Source organism: Mustela putorius, unplaced genomic scaffold (genome assembly GCF_011764305.1).
Source record: "Mustela putorius furo isolate JIRA1106 unplaced genomic scaffold, ASM1176430v1.1 tig00000592_pilon_pilon_pilon, whole genome shotgun sequence".
Taxonomy (NCBI): domain Eukaryota; kingdom Metazoa; phylum Chordata; class Mammalia; order Carnivora; family Mustelidae; genus Mustela; species Mustela putorius.
In genome coordinates, this window is record NW_025421426.1 from 6515227 (window position 1) to 6542403 (window position 27177).

At 45.8% G+C, this 27177-nt stretch overlaps 1 protein-coding gene across 1 annotated transcript in view; it reads right to left on the reverse strand.

The window, feature by feature from the left end:
* The window catches only part of ARFGEF2 (ADP ribosylation factor guanine nucleotide exchange factor 2), a 97036-nt gene extending 71892 nt beyond the window's left edge, over positions 1-25144 (reverse strand). Inside the window, exons 1-6 of the mRNA XM_004746243.2 lie at positions 24826-25144; positions 12052-12082; positions 11306-11429; positions 3601-3747; positions 2497-2676; positions 1580-1814 (exon numbers count right to left, since the gene is read on the reverse strand). Of these exons, the coding sequence (XP_004746300.1) occupies positions 1580-1814; positions 2497-2676; positions 3601-3747; positions 11306-11429; positions 12052-12082; positions 24826-24946 (838 nt within the window). The 5' untranslated portion in view covers positions 24947-25144. The remainder of the gene's footprint in view (positions 1-1579; positions 1815-2496; positions 2677-3600; positions 3748-11305; positions 11430-12051; positions 12083-24825) is intronic.
* Positions 25145-27177: the final 2033 nt, after the last annotated feature.

Sequence of the window (27177 nt, forward strand, 5' to 3'; positions counted from 1 at the left end):
TGAAGATAAACGTGGGGGTTGGGGTGGGCATGAAGTGCAGAGGCACCAACAGCAAGCACGGCACTCCCAAGGCACACTGTGTAGTCAATAAGGGGGAAAGAAGTGTAACGGGATGGGGGGGGGCAGGAGTCAGGTCCGGTCACAGACAGCCTCGGCCTTGGAAGTCAAGGGCTGGGCGGGCAGATTTCACTGTGAATGGGAAATTACCAAAGGGCTTTACGCAGAGGGGGGGTCTGTGATCTAATTCATGCATTAAGAGATCACTCTGGCTGCCACAGAGGAAATGGGCTGTAGTGGAAACACCGATGCAGCCAGGGAGACTCGTATTTTTTTCCGCACAGCTATGCTTACTATGTACCAAGTGTTTAAATATTAATTGTTTATTGACTGATCATGGCCTGATAAGGGTTACAGTAAAACCTGGTCCTTGCTCTGAGAGTTTAGAAAGTGAAAATGGCGACAGATATAGAGGATGGGCCAGGAGTTTCTGAGCACCTTCCCTGAGACACAAGACCTCAGGACTGAGGACACAGCAATTCTGCGCTCACCCAGAGACCAGGACCATTTTTGGTGGCAACTTTCTCTTTTGCCCTTCCCTTGAGTAAACTGATATGGAAAAACCTTCCAGCAACAGCACTTGGTCTGTTCCTGTGTATGCCATGCACGCTAATAATGGAGGAACAAAAGCTGCTCACACACATGTCCTCTCACAGAACATTCTACCAACATAAACTGTTGTCAGTAATGACAGAAGAGATGAGGTATAAAGACAGATCAGGTATTTCATGTAGACCAAGCAGCTAGAGTGAAGATTTACTGCACAAAAATCACTTGGGAAGGGACAGTTCCCCCAAAAATATGAATTTGGGAACTGATTCATACAACCTGCCCAGGTTCATACAACATGCAAACGTTCACACAACATGCCAACATTCACACAACACACAAACATTCACACAACATGCAAACATTCTGAAATAATCTTATTATAATCCAATCTGCCATTTCTTGCCTAATGTTTCATTTACTTTAAGACTACATTCAGGTGTGGGATGTCTTCATTTAAAAAAGCAAACAAAAACATGTAACGTACTAGGTCACCGGAGAAGAAAACAAAGCTATCTGTCTGTCCATCTGTATGTCCGCCCACCTTCCCGCCTTCTTGCTCCTTTCACAGATGTCTGTGAGTGGCCACTGGCTGCCAAGCCGTGAGCAAGTACAGAGATCCCATGTATATATGACAGAGGGGGTCCCCTTGACCTCCTTGGGGCGAGAAGACAGACACTGAGTGACTAACTACCCAAACAATTAACTACAGGGAGATAACCCAATCCGAAGCCACCGCACGGAGACTGGTGTCAAGAAGCCAGAGCTTGCTGCATTCCAGACACTAGTTAGAGAAAAGCACCCAGCCGACACGGGACAGCAGACACCCTGCTTTAGGGGCTGTGCTCCTCAAATGACGAGCAACGGGGAAGGGGAAGGCCCAGAAAGAAACAAGCTGTTACCCCTTGAACCGCCCCTCAGCCACAGATGGGTCCCTCGCACGGCGGGAAGATGAATAGTGCCCAGGGTGTACCTGATAGTGATGCGCCTCTTTCTCTGGGTGCATCTCCATTTTCTGAGCTCACTTTTCCAGAACCACTGCTGGCATGTTCGCCGTTGGTTAAATCTGTCTTTTCGGGAGTCGTTGGTTTGCTCTGTGCCTGGCTCTGCTTCAGATGACTGAACTTTGGGGACACTGTTGCAGCTTGGATCACAGGGGACTGGGGTTTTGACGGGATTGGTCTCTCCAATTCTCTGGCCTCCTGCAGCTACAAGGCAACAAAAAAGGGATTCAGTCTAAATGCTCCCCAGCACTGGGGTGCCTGGCTGGCTCAGGCAGTGGAGCCTATGACTCCTGATGTCAGGGTTGTGGGTTCGAGCCCCATATTGGGTATAGCAATAACTTAAAAATAATAAAATCTTAAAAAAAAAAAATAGGTCCCAGCATTTTGAGAAGGACCAGAAAATTTGCCAGCCTGAAGGATAACGTTTTAAACAGAAGGATAACATTTTATTATTTTTTTAAAATTTTTTTTAAAAGATTTTTTATTTTATTTATTTGTCATAGAGAGAGAAGCAAGAGCAAGCACAGGCAGACAGAGTGGCAGGCAGAGGCAGAGGGAGAAGCAGGCTCCCTGCCAAGCAAGGAGCCCGATGTGGGACTCGATCCCAGGACGCTGGGATCATGACCTGAGCCGAAGGCAGCCGCTTAACCAACTGAGCCACCCAGGCGTCCCAGAAGGATAACATTTTAAAAAGGAAATAAATTCCTTTGACAAACTCAAAGCAAAATCTGAATGCTGATTCCAAAACCCAAGCTAGATTCTTTCTCTGCTTTTTAAAGCAAGAACAAAAACAGAATTCAGAGGAAGAAGGGATGCACTTTAAAATGAAACTGTTCACACACTGGGCGTGCCGTGCCCGCAGCAGCTGATGACCGCCACCACTCACCACTTGGTTTTCCATGCGCGTGAAAATGACGTTCAGCATCTGAGTGAGGGTAGCCTTGGCAGTGGTTTGATTGATGAGATTTTTGCTGGCCAAATAGATATTGTAACATGTCCTGACTGTCTGCAGGATAGTGCCCTCATGAATTTCAATGTGTGGGGATGTCACCGCTGTCAGAAGAGCCTAAAACAAAAATCCACAAGCTTCACCTTCACAAACGTCCACCTGCCTCCCATCCTCCCACAGCCAAACTTTTCTAGAGGGTTTGGCCTTGTTTGGTTTGGTTTTGTAAATGGTAAGAAGATGGCTCTGCAAAGCAAAACTCCCTATTGCTCTGAGTTTAAAGATAATTATTAACCTATAAAATTCAAATTATTTGCCATAATCAAGTTGTGTTGAAGAGGACTTTCTATCAATATACTTTTTTAAGAGGCAAAAACACAGTTCTCTCAGAAGGGAAACCGCTTTATCTTGGTCTCACTTATATTAATCATTGAATAGACAGGTTTTGATAGGCAGTCAATGTCCCAGTTCCCTGGAGGGTTTTTAAGAGAGGTTCAACGGCGGCTAACAGGGAGCCATCCCGCACAAAGCTAGCACAGTCAGGACTTCAGATCTGGAACGCTGGCTACAGCACTCCCAATCCTGTTCTCCCGACAAGAAGACGGTACTGTCACATGCCAAACCACTTCTGGCAGTGGAAATGGAACAGGGAAATGGAATGGGGGAGGGATGGAGCAGGACAAGAGGACAAGGGGCACATCGGGGTAAGATTATCCAAGACCCACTGAGAATTGGCAGACCCGGAATCCAGGATTTCAAGGAGAAAAGCCCAGAGGATTTCAAGCCCACTCAATTGCCAACCAATTTACATTGTTATTAGGGCAAATGTTTACTTTGGAAACACACCTGGTTCCACTTTTCTTGTCTCAGTCTGTGCTAATAAATTCTGACACTTAACAAAAGATCTAAGCAACGCTAACACTCTTCTGCTTCAGCTCAGGACCACCTGAGACAACTAACACATGGTAAATCAGAAACCCAAATTCCCAAGGGAGACTAGCTTTCGTATTCAAAAATCCAGACCAGGCCAACAAACAGAAATACCTTAATTATTTGTAACTGAACTCCTTCATCGGTCTGAGGGCCCTGAAAACAGTTGCAAATGGTTTCCACGATCCTGTCGATGAGCCGCTTCCCCGGGGCTCCACTGTCAGGGGCATTGCCAGTGATGTGCCCATATGCGATGAGTTTCTAAATGCAGAAAGAACAGAGATGAAAGGTTTCTGCCTGGCCAGGATTGAGGCTGCCCACAGCAACAAAAGACAGGCAGTAGTAAGCTTGGCCTTAACTTCTGGTTCCCACAGACCCCTCGGCTTCCCTGGGGCATGGCAGGCACAGCCACCCTATGGCTGCAGAGTTCACCCCCTTCCCACTCTCCCACATCTCCCACGGCAGAAGAGCCCCAGGCGAAAGCTTATCCAGTGGAACAGGCAAGGTGTAGAACAGTCACAGGTACACAACCACTAGTGTGAAAAACTGATGGCCTAGGGCGCCTGGGTGGCTCAGTGGATTAAGCCGCTGCCTTCAGCTCGGGTCATGATCTCAGGGTCCTGGGATCGAGTCCCACATCGGGCTCTCTGCTCAGCAGGGAGCCTGCTTCCCTCTCTCTCTGCCTGCCTCTCTGCCTACTTGTGATCTCTGTCAAATAAATAAATAAAATCTTAAAAAAAAAAAAAACCAAACTGATGGCCTAAAAGCTATACATAATGGAGACAGGAAGTAGGTGGTGGTTTAGAGAGAACAGGGTAATGGTTGCTGATGAACCCAGGGTTTCTTTCTCAGGTGGTAAAGATGTGGGGAATGAATGCACAAGTTCGTCAATGTACAAAAATCACTGCCTTGTACACTTCCAATGGGTGACTTGTATGCATGTGAATTATATCACGAGCTGTTAAAAACCATACATATGGGTGTTTTTTTTCTTTTTAAAAGGAAAGATACATAAGAAACAACCCATAATGTGTTTTGCTGGAGGGCGAACTCAATTGTGCACTTATGTTATCAAACGTGTGTCAACCCAGTGGCGGAAGAAGTGGGGGGCTGCCTGGGCCACGCCTTTGTGGTAGGGCTACTGACTGGCTTGGACAAGTGCTGCCTTTCCGAGGCCTGTGCCATCTCACTTAGGACCTGGATTTCACCATGGAGAATCTGAAAGTTGGAAAGGAAGTCAAAGGTTAGGGGCAGGATGATTTCCAAGCCTGGCCACGTCTCAGCGTCACCTGAGGGAGCCCCTGACAAACACAGACTCCCAGACCTCAGTGAATCAGAACTTCTGGGGGACAGCCTGGTCATCAGTGTTTTTCTCCAAGCTGTCCAGGTTATTTTGAGAGTCGACCAGATAAAAGAATCACTCTTCTAACACAACCCCTCTAGGATATGTGAATTTGAAGGCATCCTCTGCTTCCACTGACTTAAAGACTCTTTTAAAGATGCTGCTCTGTTCTCTGTTCTTTATCCTCTCTGGTTCCTAATTTGTCATCTCCTTGCTTCTACATGCACAAAGTGACATATGGGCCTGAGGTTATCTACGGTGCCACCACCACGATGCTGGGAAGACCTGAAGCTTCACAGAGGCCCAACTCCATTTCTCAACAGCTTTCCCCCCATCATTATTAGCTCGGGAAGCACCACCATCCAGCAAGCAGAACAAGCTGGGTGAAGAGAGAGTGGCTGAGGCCAGAACCGGATCCTGCTAAACCGGGTGACTGAACGAGGAGGAGAGGTCTGTGCACCCTCTGCCGATCAAGTCCAATCCAGAGGGCACCAGAAGGGGCAAGGGATGGGAGCAGGGGTGCGGCAGATACAGACAGTGGGGACGGTGCTGAAATGTGTTTCTGAAAAACAGCTCAAGATGCCCTAAACTACCTCAATCCTCTCCCTGCTGCTGGACGTGCAGGCTTCTGAAGCAGGCAGTGCTGGCCACCTGGTAAGTGAACTCTGGTTTTTGACATTGCTTATGCCTTACCCCTAATGGTGCACAAGCCCGTCTGGAGCACCAGATTATGAGTGGGATGGTTCTGAACTCCTAAAATGTGAATATTGAAAAATAGGCCCCTTAGAACCCAGCAACGATGTTGCAAAGCAAGGACAGAAGTGAACTACTATTGAATTCAAATATGAGAAAGGACTGGAAGGAGTCTCTCTCTTCTACAGGCTGAGAGCACCTGCCCCTTCAAGTGGGACAGGGTTTTAAAGTGGCTTTACTCCCTTGTCTGCGCAGTGACACAGGACCAGAAGAAAGCAGAGTTCCTGCATCCTTGGGTATTTCTACTTCGGCTCTCTTAAACCTCCTTGGGCCAGATATTGGCCTGGGCACCGGAGGTACAACAAGGAATAAGACGGTCCTTCTTCTCCTGGAGTTTGTATTCTCCAGGGCAGGGGCAGACCAAAGCCAAAGGTCCTGGCTGGGATCTCCAGGGCCCTGTCTGATTTGTAGACTCTTAAAAAACAAAAAAAAAACCAAAAAAACAAACAAACAAAAAAACAAGTTGCAATGATAATGCACAGCATTATCTCATTTTTGGAAAATAAAAACTACGTGACTGTGTATTCTTGTAAATGTACAGAAAAAAGCCCAGCAACATAGCTGAGGTCCAGCAGCGTGGTTGGCAAGCTCCCTTGAGGAAAGGGCTTTGCACAGTGAGTGGCGTGGAAAGTTACTGACAGGTTTAAGGATTAACATGATGTGGTACATTCCTAAAGGGCCCCTCCAGTTCCTGCATGGAGAACTGCCTGGAGGGCCACAGGAGTGGGAGCAGGGGACCAGTGAGGCTACGGCAGCTGTCCAGGAGGAAGACGCTGGTGGCTTGGACTCTGGGAGGATGACATGGATAAAGGGTAGAAAATCCTGCTTTATTCCTCGTTGATGGGATGAGATGGGAAAAGGGCAGAGGAGGGAGGCCTCCAGGCAGCTGGCTCACGGACCTTATGTCCAAGGAGGCTGCCTGCACACGGATGTTCACTTTACTCTATTTGTCAATGCCCCTCTACAGGAGAAGAGCTAAATAAAATGATGGCATAACATACCATGTATCAGTCAAAAGGATGCACGCAGCCATACAGCTAGATCTTAAAAACGCTGTGGAAAGCGAAAAGCAAGCTCCAGAACACCTGAAACTTACATACCCTTATGTGTCAACTATACTCCAATGATAAAGACTTCTAAAAAATTATTTTAAAGAAAAGTATTGAATACATAATGATGAAGAGTGTAGATATGGGAGAAATTGTGAGGGTGAAACATGACTGACTTGTGTCTGAAAAACACAGAACCCTCATCATATTTGCCCTCGTCATCGCCTATGGAGGCAAATGGCACTATTGTCACTCTATGAGGATTCCGGACTCCGGAAAGGTTAAAGAACTTGTCCCAGGTGTCTCAGTGACATGTTAAGCCAATATATAAATGCTAAGCTATCTGTGACCTGCCTGTGCTCTTTAGCCTTGACTTATTTTCCTCCTTTATGGACAAGAAGTTGTATTAGGTTGGGTCATATGAAGTTCCTGATATGTTTTTCACTCCATGAGAATGACAATTTCATGTGGTTCAACCTAAAATATTATTAAAATGAGAAATTCCTCATATCCAACTAACATTCTAAAGATGCAAGTAAATGAGGGAAACTTGTCAAGTTCATAAAATAAAAATCTACCACCCACAGGCAAGAAAAAAAACAAACAAGAAAGGAAAAAAGCAGTTGACCTGACAGGCAACTGAGCTTGGGGCTAGTGGTCTAAGGGATTTCAGCCTTATTGTAAAGTTCTAAAAAAACTTTTAATAGAAATTGTAGCCATATACAACTTTTATACAATTATGAATGGATTTTACAATGTACTTTAAAACCCCGAAGTTTTTCAGAAATAAGAACTAAAAGATAATGCCTGTGGTATGAATAAAGGACAGATGAGATCAGTGGTTTCCTACAGCCCTCACTGGGACATAGAAAGAAAATACTACAATTCTATTCTTATTTTTTAAAATCTTTTTAAAAGTTCTATTTTTGTATGTTTATAATATATGTAATGTAATAGTAGTACAAGTATATAATGTTACCAGTGAAGAAATACGAATACATTATTAGAAGGCTATTCTCAGAAAAAATCTGGTTACTGACATATGCCCAGGGAACTTGGAGATCACACACTGACTAAGGCGAGACAGAACCTAATGCTCCTCCCCTGGGGGTGGGTTTGGGGTGGGGGAAACGTGTGGCAGACCAGGTGCTGAAAGGAAGGAATAAAGAAAATCTTTATCTTTTGGTAGAAGTGAGCTGCAGGAGAACTCTCGAGGTTTCTCTCAGTGGGAAGAGGGAACTCTAAGCTAACTGTGTTCCAGACAAACCAAACCCATAGCCCCTCTGCCACCCCATCCCCTCTCCAAGCTCAGAGAAGGATGCCTTTAAATGGCCAGAGTAGAACATGGATGTGCCTGCACTGACTTCAATTCTGCTCAAACCAACCTTTGCCCCTGGACACTGGCCTTCTATTTCCAAGACGGAAGTCACCTCTCCCACACTGGGAAAAGCCGGTCGAGCAGGCTTGGCAAGGACAACGTCCAAGAGCAAATGAAATTTTCATTCAGGATTCCAGGGAGCGCTGGGTCACTTTCTCATGTCGTAAAAAGGACGACACAGCTTGCATTTTGTATAATGACCAAAGAAATCTGAGTATACCTACTACATCACAGAGAACTTCTAATCCAACCGAAAGAAAAAAAAAAAAAGAGCTAATCTTATGTTGTAGGCCTCAAGACACTCTCATATTTATAGCTTGAATAAGGACAGTGGGCCAAAGTTGAGCAGGATATCAATATTTCTGTTCCAGAGTTCCAAAAACAGACTATTTCCAGGAAAATATAGAACATAAAATATCAACAGCACATTTTTAATCAAAGGGCCAGAACCACAGAGTAGCAGTTAAGAGTAGTGGTCAGCAACCCTTTTTCTGTAAAGAACCAAATTTTTAGGCTTTCTGGTCTCTGTTCCAATAACTCAACTCAGCCGTAGTAGAGGGAGAACAGCCAGAGATAATAAACAATGGGCACAGCTGTTGCTATGCACTGAAGTGTTTGTGTCCCCCTGTTCCTGTGTTGAAGCCTGGCTCCCAATGAGGTGGTATTAGGAGGCAAGGCCTTTGGGAGGTGATTGGGTTTAGGTTAAGATCACAAAGGTGGGTCTTCATGATGGGATCAGTGCCCTAGAAGAAGAGAAGGTATATCTAGTGTGTTCTCTCTGCAATGTGAGGGCACAGCTGACAACACTCAACCGTCTACAAACCAGGAAGAGCGCTCTTACCAGGAAATGAATAAGCTAGCACCCTGATCTTGCCCTCTCCAGCCTCCAGAACTGAGGGAAATAAATATCTCCTGCTTAAGCCACCTAGTCTGTGGTATTCGGTTATATTAGCCTGATTAGTTTCCCAAAAAACTTTACTTACAAAAGCAGGTGGCAGGCCAGATTTGGCTTATAAATGTAGTTGAACAAGCCCTGGTTGAGAATTCAGACGGCGTTGGCCGAGTTCTAGATATTCACCCCATTCGACCACTTCCTGGGCAGGGGGAGCTTGGTAGGGCTGGTCACTTTATTCTTTATTTGGGATTCTCAATTTCAAAATGAGGATGAGAGTTAAGGCAGTGTTGCTGGGAAGATTAAACATGATGCTATGGACAGAGCATTGAGCACAGGGCCCAGCACAGGCCAGGGACTCAACAGCCACTGTTCTCAGTACATCGGTAATGTTAACTGTCAGCCCCAGCTTCAGAACTAGACTGTAACATGAGAAGAAAACAACTAAATTTAAACTTATGCCAAATTTCCTCAGAAAACTTCACAGCAACAAATATTTTAGGACGGAAGGAGGACTTGGGCCTGCCAGTTAAGAATTCTTGGCTCACGATATGTTTCACATAGGACAATCTGTACAGAATTATATTGAATGAGAAAATAGCTTTTCATTTGGAAGAACTGCTTCTGTGAAGAAACTGTCACCAACTTTCAAGTACAGATATATCAAAGGAGCAAGATTAATAGAGTAAATATTAGACTGGAGATGCCAAAAACGTGGCATGCCCACTGCCACTTGGCAGCCTGTGCCTCAGCAGACATCAGCAATCGATCACTGTACTTCCTCAAGAAACCCAGATGACACTTCAAATAGCTTTTCTTTTCTTTTTTTTTACGATTTTATTTATCCATTTTTATAAAGAGAGAGTGTGCATGCCACACAAGCAGGGGGAAGGGCAGAGGCACAGGGAGAAACAGGCTTCCTGCCGAGCAAGGGCTCAAGGAGCCTGATGCGGGACTTGATCCCAGGACCCCGGGATCATGACCAGAGCCGAAGGAAGATGCCTAACGGACTGAGCCACCCAGATGTCCCCAGATAGCTTTTCAATCCAGCTTCTGAGCAAACATAATATAGAACCTATTCACTATGCCTGTTCTAGAAAGTACTGGTAAATTTTGGACCTCTGCATATAATTTTTTAATTTATCAAGCTTTTTCCACTGATGTGTAGGTTTCCTGCTGCGGTTAAGGATAAAAGTGAGGTAACCAGAAACCTCAGGAGTAGATCTTAAAAAAATATATAAGAATGTTGGACCAGGAATTAAGAAACCCAAGTTGTAGCCCTGTTTTTGTCTTTCATACCTGCATTATTACTGGACAAGTCATCTTAACTTCTCTAGTCGCTTCCTCATCAATCAAAGGTAACTTATCACAAAGTCACTGTGGCTCTCACATAGTCGATTCTTATCATTCCCAGATCCTGTATTTGCAAATGTACCCATTCAACTAAAATTTATTTGTAAGCGCCAAGTCAATACTTGCGGCACTTTCGCAATCATGTGTGGACACACGCAGAGCAGTGAAAAAAAATCAAATCACTTGATGCACACATTCTCAGCCGAGGTCAAACAATGAGACACTCTATCTTCTGCTTTCAGCTCTTCTACTGGGAGCAGTATCTTTTCTGTAGCCTATTTCCTGCCACTTTTTATTTTTTTTAATTCTTTGCTTTTTTGTCCATTTCATTGTTTGGTGATTTTTTTTGCCATTTAAAATGGTCCCTAAGCACCATGCTGAAGTGCTGTGTACTGTCCCTAAGAGCAAGAAGGCAATGATGTGCCTTTACAGAGAAATTACATGTTAGGCGAGCTTTGTTCAGGCACGTGTAACACTGCTGCTGACTATAGGTGTTAGTGAATCATTAAGATATAGTAAAGAAGGAGTCTTTAAACAGAAGCACACAAAGAACAAAGTTATGTATTGCTTTATATATTGATCAGCTGATGAACATGCTGACGCCAGAGGCTCACAGGCACCTTATCCTGTATTTCCTGTGGGAACAATGGTTCAGTATATGCTTATTCCACATTCACAAGGTCTTTAGAGAATATTACCACAAATGATGAATAATGATTATATCTATTTCTCTATTTGATATTCTGAACTTTAGTACCATCAAGAAAGAGGTGGCATAGAAATATTGCACATGCCCACGTGTACCCCCATTTCCAACTAATTCTAAAGGTTTCAGTTAGAAAAACATACATAAGAGAGTACAACAAAGTACTTCCAGGGGAACACATTCTTGTTCTGGCTGAGGAGGTCGGACCCCTTACCCTTCCCTCCCTCATGAAACTTCCAAAAAGAACACGCTCCCTCCTCCATCAGCCTGGAGGCACAATCCTCTGCAAGGACCACCAGTGGCTTGGAGAAAACCCTCTTTACACCACCAAGTTTCAACACGGTACCTGCAAGCAGTCGAGGGACGTGCTGACCACCCGTGGGGACTTGGACTGGCAAGCTAGCTCAAACGGAAGGAAATACTTGTCAGCTTCAATGAAGTTCGCCTTTGGTGGTGCGGCAGCGCCAAGCCTAGAGAAAAAGCAGAAGAGGGCCAGAGAGGGGAAGTGAAAAAAAAAACAAAAAATCTGCTTTTCCTATACCTCTAACTTCCCATCCCACTTCCCAGTGCCCCTAAACTGCGTCTGCAGGGTGAGACCATTAAAAACGGAAACACATGTGTTAGGACAAATGCCCAAAGTGTCACAGGCAAAAGCAAGGTCTCTGATTAGCGAGCTATGTCGACAGCATCCTGGACTGAATGCTGACATCAGCCATGTTCTGAAACACGACCAACTGGCTTTTTAACTATGAAGACGAGGAGCAGCCACTTCCAGGGCAAGCTGTCTTCCTGCCCAAGGAAGCAGGACATACAGGCCAAGGGTTTTGCCTCGCCTGTCAAGAAAAGCTACAGCAGCATGAACTTGATCTACTTTATCCTTTCCTGAAAATGTGCAGTTATTGGGTTGGTAACCTACTAACCTAGCATCTGTTCAAACACATCCAGAGTCCTGCCCTGTGCTGGCACTGTGCTAGGAGAGTGTGTGCCACCTGGGAGCTATGAAATATGAGAGAACATGCACAGAAAGGGGTCCCCACGGCCACTACCTACTCCCTTAATACCATATTTCAGCAAGGAGAAGAGCTTACTTACCTCTGCTTTTCTATTTCTGCTTTAATTTCATCTGATGGGGAAGAAAGAAAGCCATGTTAGGAGCATGTAACATTTATATGAAAGAAAACTTTACTGAAAGATACTTAGAAAATATTAAAAAGAAGTTTATGAGCTTTTAAAGAATGAAATGCTGATATGAAATAATAAAAAGTGACAGTAATAATAGCTAATACGGACATAGAGGTTACTCAGTGTTAGGTATTGCTCTAAGTACTTTACATACTTTTATTTACTTAACTCTCCAAACAATCCTATGAGGTGGGTGGTATTTACCTCCATCTTAAAATGAGCAGGACCTCTCAACCGAGACACTACTGACATGGCGACCCCAGGGAACACGTGACCCATGGGGCAGTCCTGTGCTCTGTAGAATGTTCAGCAACATCCCTGTCTTCTACCAAACCGGGTGCCAGGAGCAACCTCCTGCAGTCTGGAAAACCAAAAATGTCTCTAGACATGGCTGATAGTCTCCTGGGGCAAAACTGCCCCAGCTGAGAATCACTGATTTAGATGAGAAGCTATAGCACAGAAAGGTCAGGTGACTTGCCTCGTGTGATGTATCAGGAACTAGGGAACCCAGGCATTTTGGCCCCATAGTCCAATGTTCTAACTATTTCCCCATTCTGTAAAATATATGTTAATGATAGCTACCACACTATTATGGTCATGGAATAACATTTCAACTGTGTATAAATATGTACAGAAGATTGGCAACAAACAGAACAAAAATCTGTGTTAAGAAAATGACTATTTTTTCTTTTTTCACATTTTCCATGATAAGCATATATACTTTGTTATTTTTATAGACAAGGTTTTTTTAACCTAAAAAAATTTTTTTAATTTAATTAAAAAAATGTTTAAAAAGATTTTATTTATTTGACAGACAGAGATCACAAGTAGGCAGAGAGGCAGGGAGGGAGAGAGAGAGAGGAGGAAGCAGACTCCCCAGTGAGCAGAGAGCCTGATATGGGGCTCGATCTCAGGACCCTGGGATCATGACCTGAGCCAAAGGCAAAGGCTTTAACCCACTAAGCCACCCAGGTGCCCCTTTATTTAAAATTTTTAATTTTAATTAGGTAACACCTAAAACTCTACCATCTTAACCATTTTTTAAATGTACAGCTCAGTATACTGACTGCACTCATACTGTTGTGCTAAATCATATGTAATTTTTATGAATTAATTAAAAATTTTTTACCATGGAGATTATAACAACTACCCAGTAAAGGTTATAGAAATGAAGTGTCATTATTCACAAATCACAACCTCAAAGATTTGGTCTCATTTCCAGGGGAACAAGGTTCTGTGCCCTGGAAACAAGGGAACACTCCATCCAGATACAGAGAGAAGCCTCCCCACCCCCTCCATCAGATGTACTCCTGCACACTGGGCTCAACATATTCTCAAAGCGCCACTGAAATAAGTCTGCACTGTATGCGATGTATTTAGATATCTCCAAAAGGGCAGCCTTTTCATAGTCTGTGGAGAACCAGTGGTTTGGATATGGCATTCGTTATCCCAGCAACACAGTTTGGTAATTACAAATTTCCTTTTCTTGGAGAACTCCTGTTTTAGACCAAGCTAGGAAGTGAACACTGAACCAGATAGACTCACTAGAGGTGGCAATTTCTAACATTCAGGCCAAACCTCCAATGTCTTCTCACTACACGCATAAGAAAATGGGTGAGAAACACCCGGATGATTGATATCGAGTGTTTTGCTCGTGGACCACCAGGGCTGTGACACATGGGGTCTGTTAAAGAGAGCTCTGTGGCATAGTTCCTTGGGACAAGAATCCACTAAGGAAGTAGCTGCGGCTTCCTCTAGCGGAGGCCCCCAGGCTGTGGGAAGGGCCCAGGAGGCTGAGAGCCAAGCCTGCAGAAATCTACATCCATAGTATCAAGGCCATGCTCCGTGATTAAGATGTCACCTTGTGCCACGCCAAAAGGGAGCTGCTGCTCAAACTCCAACGTAAGGTTTCCTTCCAGCCATGGTTACTCTGTCAGAGTTGAGATGTTCACTGTATCTGAAGCAAAGAGGCTTTCACTAGAGTCTGTGCTGGCCTCTGAGCTCCAAAATAATCTGTTCTGGAAGGTCACCGGCATGAACTCACCATTGGCTAAGGCACGGTCTGACCTATAGCAGGTGGCCAACAAATGAGGTCTCTTGCTCTTTTCTTAAAAAAGGAGCCAGAAATAGTGCAAAATCTCTAGTGCCATAGACAGAACCAAGCAGAGCCAAGGAGAAAAAGAAAATGAAGGGCACGTGCCCACTCGATCCTCACCACAACCCAGGAAGGCCAGAGCACTCTTGTACTGTAACTGTAATATGGCTGAGGACCCCAGGCACACACACGTGAAGTCACCTGACCACCATCATAGCCACCAAGTGCTACTGCAGAGTCAGGATTCACACCCAGGCTGTCTGCTCCAGAGCAATACTACAGAACCCCTCAGTGAGCAGGAGGATGGGTGAAGGAAGGGGAGCATATGGTAGGGCACGCCTGCTCTGGTTTATCACTTCACATTTTAATGGGCACTGCTCTCCCAATAGCCAGCTGGGCAATCAGCAGTCATAAATGAGCAGGCTGGAAAGCAGGGAGACCTGAGTCGGGTGGGGCAGCTTCCACTGAAAAGCAGCACTATCTTCCTAGGAAGTACTTTCTGGGCATCGCTACTACCTATGAACCCTAGTGTCAGACCCCCATTCACTGTGACTTGGCACTGACCTCTGCTCCACGCCCAAGCTGAGTCCAACAGCCACCTTCACCAACCTCAACATCCCATCACCGATCCTGTTGCCCAAAGTCCCTGCAAACCTTCAACTCTCCGCCACACATCCGACCTGCTACACACCTGCCTCCTATACAAACCAACGCTGCCCTCAATTCCTTCACTTCCCTGCCAACATCCTCCTCCCCTGCTCCAAGCCAGGCTGGCGTGGCTGGTCACACTTGGAACCTGGTCCCTATGTGTAACTGTGGCACTTCCAGCTCCTTCCTGTTCCATACTGTCAATCTCCTTTCCTTCCAGATGTCCTACTCAACTGACCTCAGCAAGGCCTTTCTTTGGCCTGTCAGATCTTGACGAGTCCAACACGTCAGCTTTCCCCAGTCTTCAGTTTCCAGGGTGGGTTCCATTGGCATGACCATTATCAGAATGACAGGCAATCAATAGCCATGACTTTGACCTTTAATTTCTGGCCAAATCCCAAACTTAGATTATACTACCATCTCCTTTCGACCTGTCTCCACCTAACAACCAGACCTCTGACAACAGGGCAAGTTGGTAGGGCTAGAGAGCCATAATCACCAACCACAAACAGAACCCTAAATCATGCCCGGTGAGCCCATCTCCTCTACCCTCCACAGACGACTGCATGTTTCTCTGCTCTCCTCAAATCCCCCACCTCCCTTCCTAACCATCCCCCCTCTTCTTTACTCAACCCATGGGGTGATCTCCTATTTCATTTACAGATTAGAAGCGGCCACAAGGAGACCTCCTCAACTTACCACTAGAGAACCTACAAACTGACCCTGTTCTGTACCAGCCCCCACTCGCTCCTGCCAGAAGACAGGGTCCACTCCCTCCACTTCTGCAGTCTCCTCCCTGCCTCTTGGGAACTTCATGCTCTCCGTTCCATCTAGAATGGGATCACTTTTCACCGTGCCGGGCCACCAGCACTACCCATCCGCGCTACTCCAGCTCTTACCTACCTCCCACCCCACCTCTTCACACAGCAGCCAGACTGACTTACTTCAAATGTAAATGAGATCACATCTGCTCAAAACAGATGATCCATAACCCTTATAATATAAATCAGATTACACCTGCTCCTTTCCTCAAAACTTCCCACTGGCTTCCCATCTCACACTGAGTAAAATCCAAAATCTTGACCTTGGGCTCCAAGCCTCTGTAAGATCTGGCCCCCGGCCATCCCTCTGATCTCACCTTCCACCACCCTGCCCCCCAGCCCGCTTGTTGCATGTTCCAGTTTCAGGGACTTTGCAACCCCTATTCCTGCTGCCTGGAATGCCCTCCCTCCCCCCAGAGAGCCGCATGGCTCCCTTCCTCCCTTTCTTCCTTCAGTTCACTGTTCAAATGTCACCTTCCCTCACCACCTAAAACTGCCATCTCTACCGGGCCCCCAGAATTCTGTATCTCCTCACATGCTTTACTTTTTCACTTCACTCTGGTTTATTTTTCCAATCTGTCTTCACAGTATTTACTGCCCTTGACATATTATTTGCTCATTTGTTATCTGTCTTCCCCAGGACAACAGAGACTGACAACAGAGACTTTTGTCTGTTCTGTTCACGGCAGAATTTCCATCATCCAGGAATTCCCAGGCAGAGAGTAGATACTCAATATTTGTTGAATGAATGAACTGTCCTTTCTCTTTCCTGCATTATTTAACCTCTCACTTAACTGGCTCCCTTCCCAAGTTTCAGCCTCTAAAGAAAGAAAAACTAAGATTAAAAAAAACTTTCCAAGATCCACACTCTTCCTCCCCTTTACACGAGAGCCAAACTTCAGCAAAGAGCAGTCCACACTCACTGCCTAGTCCCTCACCTCCCACACAGGCCTCAGCCCACTCCGGTCTGGTTTTCACCTTCACCACACCCCCAAAGCAGCTCAAGTTAAGGTCACAAATGACCCCCACGTCTCTCAATCGGATTGGCGTTTTGCTGCTCTCCATCTAATCTGACCTCCCTGCAGCATTTGACCTTACTGGCCTCTCCCGCCTTGAAATGTTCTCTACTTCTGCCACCACACCCACACATTTGCCCGGGGCCTCTGTTTCTTGCCCCAAGTCCTTCCTACTGCCCTTGCAGACTCTGCCTCCTCTGCCCAGCCAGGCAGGCAGTGGCTCCTGCGGCCCCGGCAGACCTCCTCTGCCTCTCCTTCTCTGCCCACTCTCTCCCTAGGCCACCTGATCCTCAGTTCCCACCGAGGCTCTCTTCATTCCCAAATCATGACTTCCAGCCCAGGCCTGCCTTGTAAACATCAGTCGTACCTCCAGCCACTGATGACGCCACCTGTCCGACCGGATGCTCAAAGGCAGGGGCGCCTCAACACATCAAGTCCCAACTGAGATCAACCTCCTGCCCCACCTTTCCCCAGATGGTCTCCCCACAATCCCACCTTAAAGAACAGCCCCACCATCCATCTAGCTGGTGAGTACCAATCCTCTTCCTTACCTAATGTTCTTATCCAGCCCATCAACAGGTTTTGCCAGTTTCACCTTCCGACAGGTGGGGAATGCATTCACTGTCTGGCTTCTGTCATCACCACTCAAGTCCAGACACTAACATCTCTCACCTGGAAGATGGTAACTACCTCCTCTTTGCCCCGGGGCCATCCCTCTGGTCTCTCTCTAAAATATTCTCAACACAGTGGCCCAAGTGATCTTTCCAAAATACAAACCTGGCTATCCTGTCACCTTCTCCCCTGTTCAGAACTCTTCAGTGCTATCTTGCTGCTTTTGATCTGAAAACGAAACGCCTCGCCAAGACAACCTTGGGGTCCTGCATGGTGGGGTGGGCCCTGGCTACCCCTTCGACCTTATTCTCAAACACTCTCCCCTCTCATTTACCATGCTCCAATCACACAGCGGCCTCTTTCAGTTTCTCTCATCATTTGTTGTTGTTGTTTTTTAAATTTTTAAAAATTTATTTGACAGACAGAAAACTCACAAGGAGGCAGAGAGCCCCATGCGGACTCCATCCCAGGACCCTGAGATCATGACCTGAGGCGGAGGCAGAGGCCCAACCCACTGAGCTACCCAGGCGCCCCATTGTTGTTGTTTGTTTGTTTGTTTGTTTGTTTGTCAGAGAGAGTGAGCACAGGCAGATAGAGTGGCAGGCAGAGGCAGAGGGAGAAGCAGGCTCCCTGCTGAGTAAGGAGCCCAATGTGGGACTTGATCCCAGGACGCTGGGATCATGACCTGAGCCGAAGGCAGCAGCCCAACCAACTGAGCCACCCAGGTGTCCCCCAGTGCTCTTTTTTTAATCACTCTTTTCTATTCTGAGATAACTGTCAATTGATATTTTAGTTTCCTTAACAGTTACACGCCTCCCTGCCACAGGGCCTTTGTACATGCTGTTCCCACATGCTGCCGAAATGCCTCTCACCCCAACCTGTTTAATTCTTATTTATCATTCGGATCTCAAGACTTCCTCAAAGAAATTTCCCTACTCTTTTGTTCACTCCCCTGTAGGCCCAGGTTTCTCTCCTTCACAGGACTTTTTAGGTTGTTAGTATGCTCAAGAGGATGTGATCATTTGAATACGCTTCTTCCCCATTAAGTGCAAACTGCATGAGAACAGGGTCCTTGTTTGTTTCCTTTATAGCATGACACCAAATGTGACACCCAAATAAATATCTTCTCAGTGAAAGTCACCCTTGTTTAATCAACAAACAAAAGGACCATATAAATAACAAATATGCACTGACCGCTCCCTGGGACCAAGGAAAAATTTAAGAATTTAACAGCACAAGAAGGCCGTTCTCCCCACAAATCTATAAAACTTAATAAAATACCTAATAAAAAAGCTAAAAAAGCTAAATGGCTTATTTACAACCAAGACAGTAAACTGAAAGACGCTTCTTATAGGAAGACTCTAGGAAGGAGTCAAGGTTTTCTAAGATAACCTTGCTGGAAAGACAGTCAAGTGTTTTCCTGGCAGGCCCCTGAAGCCTGGTGAAATTGGTGAGAACTAAATACAGTTCTGAGCTATTTATACAGGAGACTCCATGTACTTGCTGATTAAGTACACGTTTTCACAAGTCCGCTCTTTTCCATAAAGAATGGTCTTACTGTTTTCCCCAGCACTGCTTACAGAGTCTCCCCTGAGATTTACAAGTACAGGACAGAGCTCTAAATTCATTCAACTGCTTGCTTCACCGGTGTCGAAATGTCAGAGATTAGCAAAAATGTCCATAAACCAACTTATACAGGAGGCAGAGAGAAGCAAGCATTCAGGTCCTTCTCCTCTAACTAGGGTAACGCCAATGCCTCTGGATTTTAGCAGGTCAGCTGTCAGGCTCCGGGTATCAGTGACTTGACTGCACCCTTCACCATAATCCTGGGACATCGGTATTACCACTTTTATCATTTCAGGAAACCGGGGCTCAAAGAAGCTAACTTGCCATCCCAGGATCACAGGACTAACCAAGAAGCAAAGTTTCCAATTCAGCTCTCAGTGAATTTTCTGCCAAACCAATAAATAAATACTTTTCAGTGATCAAAATCCAACTTTTAGATAGATGCTGCTTCTAGGCAGAAGACCCCCTCCTAAAGAATCGTCATAAAGCTTTCCAACAAAAACGAATCTGTCAAGGTCCTGAGCCCTGGTATTTCACAAAACCTTAATCTGGAGCATGTGTAAACAAAATGTCTAATCAAGATGCCAGAATTTGCTAAAATTAAAGGCTATTCTGTATTTCAACAGAAAGCTTACTTTACTTGCCATGACAATTTAGGGATTTTTATTTTTATTTTTTTGAAGATTTTATTTATTTATTTGAGAGAGAATGAGTGAGAGAGAGCATGAGAGAGGAGAAGGTCAGAGGGAGAAGCAGACTTCCCAAGGAGCTGGAGCCCGATGCCGGACTCGATCCTAGAAGTCCGGGATCATGACCTGAGCCGAAAGAAGGCAGTCGCTCAACCAACTGAGCCACCCAGGCACCCCAATTTAGGGATTTTTAAAAATATTTTTCAAATTTTGCACTTAGGTTCTTCCTAATGGTGAGAATAATTATTTTGAACACATTAAAGAAAAAAAATCATCATCAAATGGAGGACAAAGTGATTCACTTTTTTATCATATGGATGTATAAATGTTAAATTTTTTTTTGCACATTAATACACAACTAAGACTTATGAATGTATTCTCTCAATTGGCTCCTTCCTAGTGACATTTAAACTAGTTCAAGTTTTTCCTACTTTAAAAGAAGGAGGGAAAAAACCTCCTAGGATCCACATCACCAGCCTCCCCTTCACACCATGGCCAAACTCTGGGAAACAGCTGTCTGTGCTCTGTTTCCCCACCTCCCACGCAGGCTTCAACCACTCCATGCTGGTTTGTACCTTCACTGCATCACCTCAAGAGCTCCAGCTGGCATCACCGAGGACCCCCATGCCTCTGAATCCCATGTAGGAGACAGAGAAGCAAACTAAAACTGGATTTTACGATTTCTATCTCAGAACAGAGCACGTGTTAGAGCTCTTTCCCATCTGGCTGTGCAGATGTGGGCAAGATGTCCTCTGAGCCTTGGTCCCCCTTTGCCTGTGGCACCCAAAGACAGACACCAATACAACATCACAGGAAACCGGGGCAGTTTCCGGTTTTAGAATTAATCAAAGGCAGTTTATTGCGGATGAAGAGAGTTGTCCTAAATCAGAACACTTCATAACTGAAATGAAGCTTATGGGACTTAAGCTTGCTATTTATTTATTTATTTATTTATTTATTTATTTTTGGGGGGTGGGGGAGAGGACATAAGCTTTTTACCTTCATTTATTTCTTTCCATTAGTCCCTAAGTTAAAGTAAACCAAAGACATATGCAGCAAAAAGATGCAGGAAAAAAAGCTGTCATCTTCCTGACTAGAGTCTTCAAATACACCCCAAAATTCAACTACAGAAAATATGGTCTCACTTCTTATCAAACGTTTTACTTAATGAAACCTCAAAACCTTCCTGCAGTGCAACTGTTTAAAGACTCCGTCGAGTATGCTGTATACACTTTCATTTGGAGAAGCAGTGCAGCACGACAGTAAATGGTTAAGATCTTAAGATCTGGCTCTGGAGCCGGACCGCCAGGGTTCCGTCCTGGATCCATGGCTTACTGGCTGAGTAATGCTGGCCAGCTTCTCTGGGCCTCAATGAGGATAATAATAGTAAGAACTAAACTGCATGTAAAGCACATGGCATTGTGCCTGGAACATAGAAAAGCTTAGTACATGGTAGAGAGCAATAGTTATTATATAACATGTGATTTTAAAAACTGACTCAATTGGTTAATAAATGATGTGTCAGGGTAGCTTCATCATGGTAATAAGTGTTCCACTCCGGTGAGGGATGCCAGGAATGGGACAGTCTGTGCATGTGTGGGGGCAGGGCCACATGATAATTCTCTGTACCTTCTGTGCAACTCTGCTGTGAACCTAAAACTGCTTGAAGAAAATATATTTTTTTTAAATCACTGTTTCATATGAAAACATAAATTATGTTTACCATTTTTCTATTTTCTTGATAATGACTAAGAATGACACCTACTCATTATAGAACACTCAGCCCTTGCTTTAGCAATCCGTACCGATTAAGTTATTAAGTATGATATTGAATCTCTTATCAAATATACATGAAAAGAATACCATTAGAACAATTTAGTTCTAACGCTTTCCAGATTTCCGGACAGATTTTTCCATACTCAACTTAAAAACCTTTAGATTATCTTGTCAAGTCTCCAAACTCCAAGTACTATCATTTAAAGAGGGATCATGAGAGAAAACAGCCCTGAAGACAGTTATGAAAGGGAGGTTTTAGTGCTTTTCACAGGTTTTCTGTGCCCCGATGGAGGGCCAGAAGGTTCAAGATTATTAATATACATCAAAGCTTCGTTAACAAGGTAAAGAGCAACAATATCGCTGGGTGATGAATCCTTTTACAGGTTATTTAGATATCTCCAGATAAAGGTTGGAAGGACACAGTCTCCTAACCGGGCATTCTGTATCTGCGCATTTGGCATTCAGTGCAGATAAACCACTGAGATTACTCCAAACCTGTCCATCCCAATCACCACTGTTTTTACAAGGGACAAGCCCTGTTTTCATTGAACTTAGCAAGTTAACGTTCCAATAAACAGAGCCTCCTAGTCGTGTAATTACATTCTTATTTATTGCATCTACAAACCACATAGAGCAATAAGTCATTCCTAACTGAGGAACCCATGCAGGTGAAGAACACCAAGCCGGAGCGCTCAGTTTCTGTGACGTGTGGCAGCTTAAACTAATAATAAAAAACAACAGCAAGGCTTTACAGAGCAACGACTGACTACATGCCAAGTTCCTTAGAAATGTCAACTAACTTCACCTTTATAATAAGTCAATGAGGAAGGTATTAATACCTATCCAAGACCACAAAGATTAAGAAGTGGAAGGCAAAGTGATTTGAACTCAAGCAGTCTCGAGTCCAGAGAACACAGTCCTAACCTCTGTACTTACGATGCAGTCCCTGTATCCCTGATCCTGTCCCACAGTATCACAAGCTGCTTCCTCTAAGTGCTCTCTATCATCTAAGCATTTCAACTTTGAGCGGTCATTTACGGTTCCTCTTATCAAAATGCATGACAATCTACACGTGGTAATCTCTAAAACGCCAGCCACACTGCAACACTTCTTATACACAAGCTCATGCTTAAGCTTGTTCCAGCTATTCTGGGCACAAGGGATGCAGAATGAACTATCACCGTGTACTTTGATGTAGGTTTTCTATTGCTTATAAATAATAGCCATTTCTATTTAACAGCAATGACACAATTACTCTCTTAAAAAAGACGGCCAGTTTAGCTAACGCTGTGCATAGGTTCCCTTGTAATAGTTCCTATTAGCCAATTTGATGGCAATGATAACACACCCTGTCTTTTGGTTACTCATTTAACCTATAGCCAAATTACTTTTTATAAAGCTCTTTGTTTGTTTAAGATTTTATTTATTTATTTATTTATTTGAGAGACAGTAGCATGAGCAGGAAGAGGCAGTCAGAGGGAGAGGGAGAAGCAGACTCCCCCGCTGAGCAGGGATCCTGACACAGGGCTCAATCCCAGGACCTGAGCTGAAGGCAGCCACTTAACCAACCAGATGCCCCATATATCAGTTCTTTCTTACAATTCACTACTAAAACATTGAACATGCATTCCACAGTTTGGGTTGGAAAAACCTGAACCTCTGAACAAAGATATGATGCAAAAGTATCTAACAAGCTCTCACTGTTTTGACCCTTTATGACCCATAAGACAATTTTATAAGTAGGTTCCAACAATGGGATATACAGTTTGATGAAAATCTTATGTCAGGTCTTCTGAAGGAGGAATGAAAACATCTCTGTCAGATTACTATTTTTAAATTTCTGCAACAATACTCTTAAAGTAATATGGAGAGGCGAGAATCCAGGCAGATTTTAAAATGGAGTTATAAGTATTGGGTTTTTGTGTAACAAACTGCTTTGTAGTGCTTATCCTGCATTCCTGATAAAACAATATCCAACAGTTAGCCTTGATTTTCTGAACAGAAAAGCTTTACAAATCCAAATCTTAGTAAATTCCTCCAATTGATCCTGGATTTCACAGGACTAACATCTAAGCAACAACCACCTCTCCATTAATAGTTCTTGACCCTTGAGGGAGCCTCAGACCCTTCTGAGAACCAGATGAAAGCCATGGACCTTCCCCCCAAGAAATGCAGAGTTCACAAGCTCGTCCCTAGGCCTCAAGAAAAGAATTCCAGCACTATACCTCATACCAAATGTAGTGAGAAAAGTTATGGCAACTCTCTGACAGAAAAATCAAATTTTCCATTTACTCAGTCAATTTGTTAGGAAAAAACAAGTCTTTTTACAGATTCCAAACCAAAGGCATGGGAAGGGGGGGTGAATTAGCTTGAAGCTAGCCCTGGGCAAATGTATTGATCCTAACTGCACTGAACTCTCTCTTCTCCAGAAACTCCACATGATGGGTACTTCTTGCCTTTCAGGACTCAGCACAAATGTCACCTCCTCAGAAAGAATTACTTTCTTGACAACCTATCAAAAGCAGTCATCAGGCCCTCTTTATCACATCTTGCTGTTTGACTTTCACATAAGTATTTATCAGTATTCAAAAACGTCTCATTATTTTTTTGTTGTTGCTTCTCCTTTTAGAGTATAATCACCACAAGGGTAAATACCTTGTCTGTCTTGTCCCCTACTGTACCCTCAGTGCCCATCACAGAGCCTAGCAGACAGTGGGCATTTGATAAATATTTCAATGATCAAAACTAAAAGACAGCATGTTGATGTTGTAATCAACTACCAAGGGTTTAACTAGCTATGAGTTAGAGTTCTCATCCTCTTTCCACAATCTGTGGGTCCATTCAATCAACACCTACCACGTGCCAGGCACTACTGCAGGTGCAGGGGGTCCAGCAGTGAATAAAACAGACAAGTCTCTTTGCCCTCACAGACCCTCTATTTTAGTGAACTGCCCGCAATAAGGAGATCTCTTGCACCTATCTAGGAAGTGTAGAATATGACGGAATTATGGGAGAGCCCCAAATGAAAAGAAAAACATTCTCCAATCCGGGACTTCGAAAGCAAGCCTCAGGGGTTTCCCTAAACCAGTTGAGCAGCTCTTCCCACCTGCTCTGCTCACGTGGGGAACCCTAACTAGAAGATAGCAAGTAAAGAAAAAACTTGGGGCAAGGGCTTCTGCTTCTGAGGGTGGTGAGGGGGAGGAACCAGGAAACAGGACGGCAAGGAGTCGTGGCAAGAGCCCTGGGCTGGGAAGCTGGAGAGCTAGTACCAGCTTGTCACTAACTTGCTAGGTGACCTTGGGCCAGTCCCGAGCTGCCAGGGCATCTGCTTCCCCCGGGTATCATAAGAGGGCCAGGAAGGAGGGATTCGAGGTCGGGGGAGGTGGAGGCCAGGAGGCCGGGCGGGGTAACGGCCGGCGTGGGGAGGCCGGCGCGGGGCCGGGCCGGAGCGGCTCACCCACCGAGCGCCACCTGGCAGGCCCTGCGCAGCTGGGAGTGCTGGGGCCGCTTCACCTCCTTGTCGGCTAGGATCTTCTCCAGGGCCCGGGACACGAACATGCTCTTGGTCTGGCTCTCCTGCATGGCCCCGGCCCGGCGGGGGCTGGCAGCCCCGCGGGCGGGCGGCGCGAGCAAGCGGGCGAGAGAGGCTGCGGGCCCGGCGTCCCGGCCAGCACCGGCCGCGTCCGTCCGCGCCGCCCCGTCAGGAAGCTACGCCGCGGCCCCACGGCGCCGCCATGTTGGAGCGCGTCACGTGACCACGTGACTGGCGGGGCCGCTACGGCCGCCGCGCGTCTGTCGACCCCGTGACCTCCTGCGGGGCGGGGCCTGCGGCTGGGGGTGGGGCCCGATGGGCAAGGAGGGGCGGGGCGAAAGAGAGGAGTGGGGGAAAAAGGTGGGGTAGGCGAGTGGAGGTGTAAAAAGGCTGGAGGGGACGGGCAGGACCGGAGAAGGGGGAGAGGGAGGACAGGTAGGGAAGGGGGCGATTGGAGGTGAAGGGCTGAGGGGAGAGAGGAGGTGGGAAGAGGAGAGCTCAGGAGAGGAAAAGAGGGGAAAGGAGGTGAGGAGGAGAGAAAATACGGGGAGGAGGGGACATTGGGAGAAGGGAAGAGGAATGAAATGGAAGAGGAAGTGGGGTGGGGGAGAAGTGTGAGAGAACGGCGGGAAAACACGGAGGGAGAAGGAGAGAGGAAAGGAAAGGAAAGGAACGGGCGGAGGGAAAGAGGAGGTGAAGCGAAGGCCGGAGGAGTGCCTGTTGGCGGGGTGCACACCCTCCGCCCCACTTCCCATCGCAGCCGTGGAGCCCAGGCCCCGCCATCCAGTTCAGTGAACTGTGCGTTTCGTGCCGCCTCCGTGCACCTCCCTTCGGAGTGTGTCCGTCCACGTTCATAAACCTGTGGTTCTCCTTGGTGGTGTGCATGGGACAGGGGTGTTAGGGGCGTCTGGCAGGAAGAAACGGGGATCAGCAGTGTCCCACAGTCTTCAAGTGAGTGTAAGGAGACAAAAGTCTGGCCGCAGGGCCCCTTGCCTTCGATCCCACCGCCAGTGATGTCACACCCCCTGCATCCCTCCCAGGGAGCCTTGGTGCTGAGCAGGGTTCCTGCAAGGACAGAGTCTTTATTGAAAACCCCAGCAACTTCCCAGGCAGTCATGCTCAAATGCTCTGGTCTCAGCTCAAACATCTCAGGAGGCTCTCCCTGACCGCTGGGTGTACAGGACCCCCACGCCCCTCCCCATTGAATGTGTTTTTACAACACTTTCTGGACTTAAGCACTTACCGACTTACATGTTGTCAGACTAGGGTATAGGCTGCAGAGGGTCAGCATTCTCCCCAGGGCCTGGTCCAGAGCCAGGTAGAATGCTTCATGGCCATAAATTCCATAGGTGTAGTGCAGCTTTGCAGCTCTTCTCATCAGGAAGTCAAGTTTGTTTCTCTACCCCCTTGGAGCAGTTTTGTGGCTTGTCTTGACTAATGGAATGTGGTGAAAGTGAGCCTGGGCAGCAAGAGGCCTCAGATGCTCAGGAACGTACTGAAGAAAGAGCACAGAGAGAGAGAGGTCCTGTCCTCCCAGTCGTCCCAGAGCCCCCAGCCCCACCAACTCACCAGCGGATTGCAGCACCTTGAATAACCCTTGTGAGGCCAGCAGAACTTCACAGCCAAGCCACAGAATAGCAGAAAGCAACACATTTTTGCTAGGCTGACCCACTATATTTGGGGGTTGTTTGTTACACAGCAGTGCATCACTGAGACACCTCTCAATCCATACGTGTCAAATGAATGAGTAAATGAATGGATGTGTGAGACGCTCCAACAAAGCAGTACATGCCACAAACTAATATGTTTTGTGCCATCCCCCACAGTGAGGTCAGGCCATGTCACTTCCTGCTGAAAACCCACAGTTACTCTCAATTGCCCTTGGAATGGACTCTAAGAATCTCACCATGCCTGACTTCTCTGCCCTCATATCTCTTTTCCCTTCTTCCTCCTCAGGACTCTGGCACCGTTCTGGATTCGTTTTTCTTCCTCTTAATGGCTTGGCTTACGTGCCTCCTAGTCCATGCTTCTCAATGAAGCCATTACCAACCCGAGGGACCTTTTGAAATTTTATTTTCATGAGTGGGAAGCAGATTGCTTGACAACATCCTCTAGAGAGCTGGACAATCCTATGTAGTCTCGTGTGGCTTCAATAGATATTCTTGGAGGTGAAAAGCCTATTAATTGTCACCTGAACCTAGAACATATATCTGCTTGACATATAAACATAAAGCATTTTTCGTAGCCTGAATATATATCGAATTTTCCAGGAATGCGACTA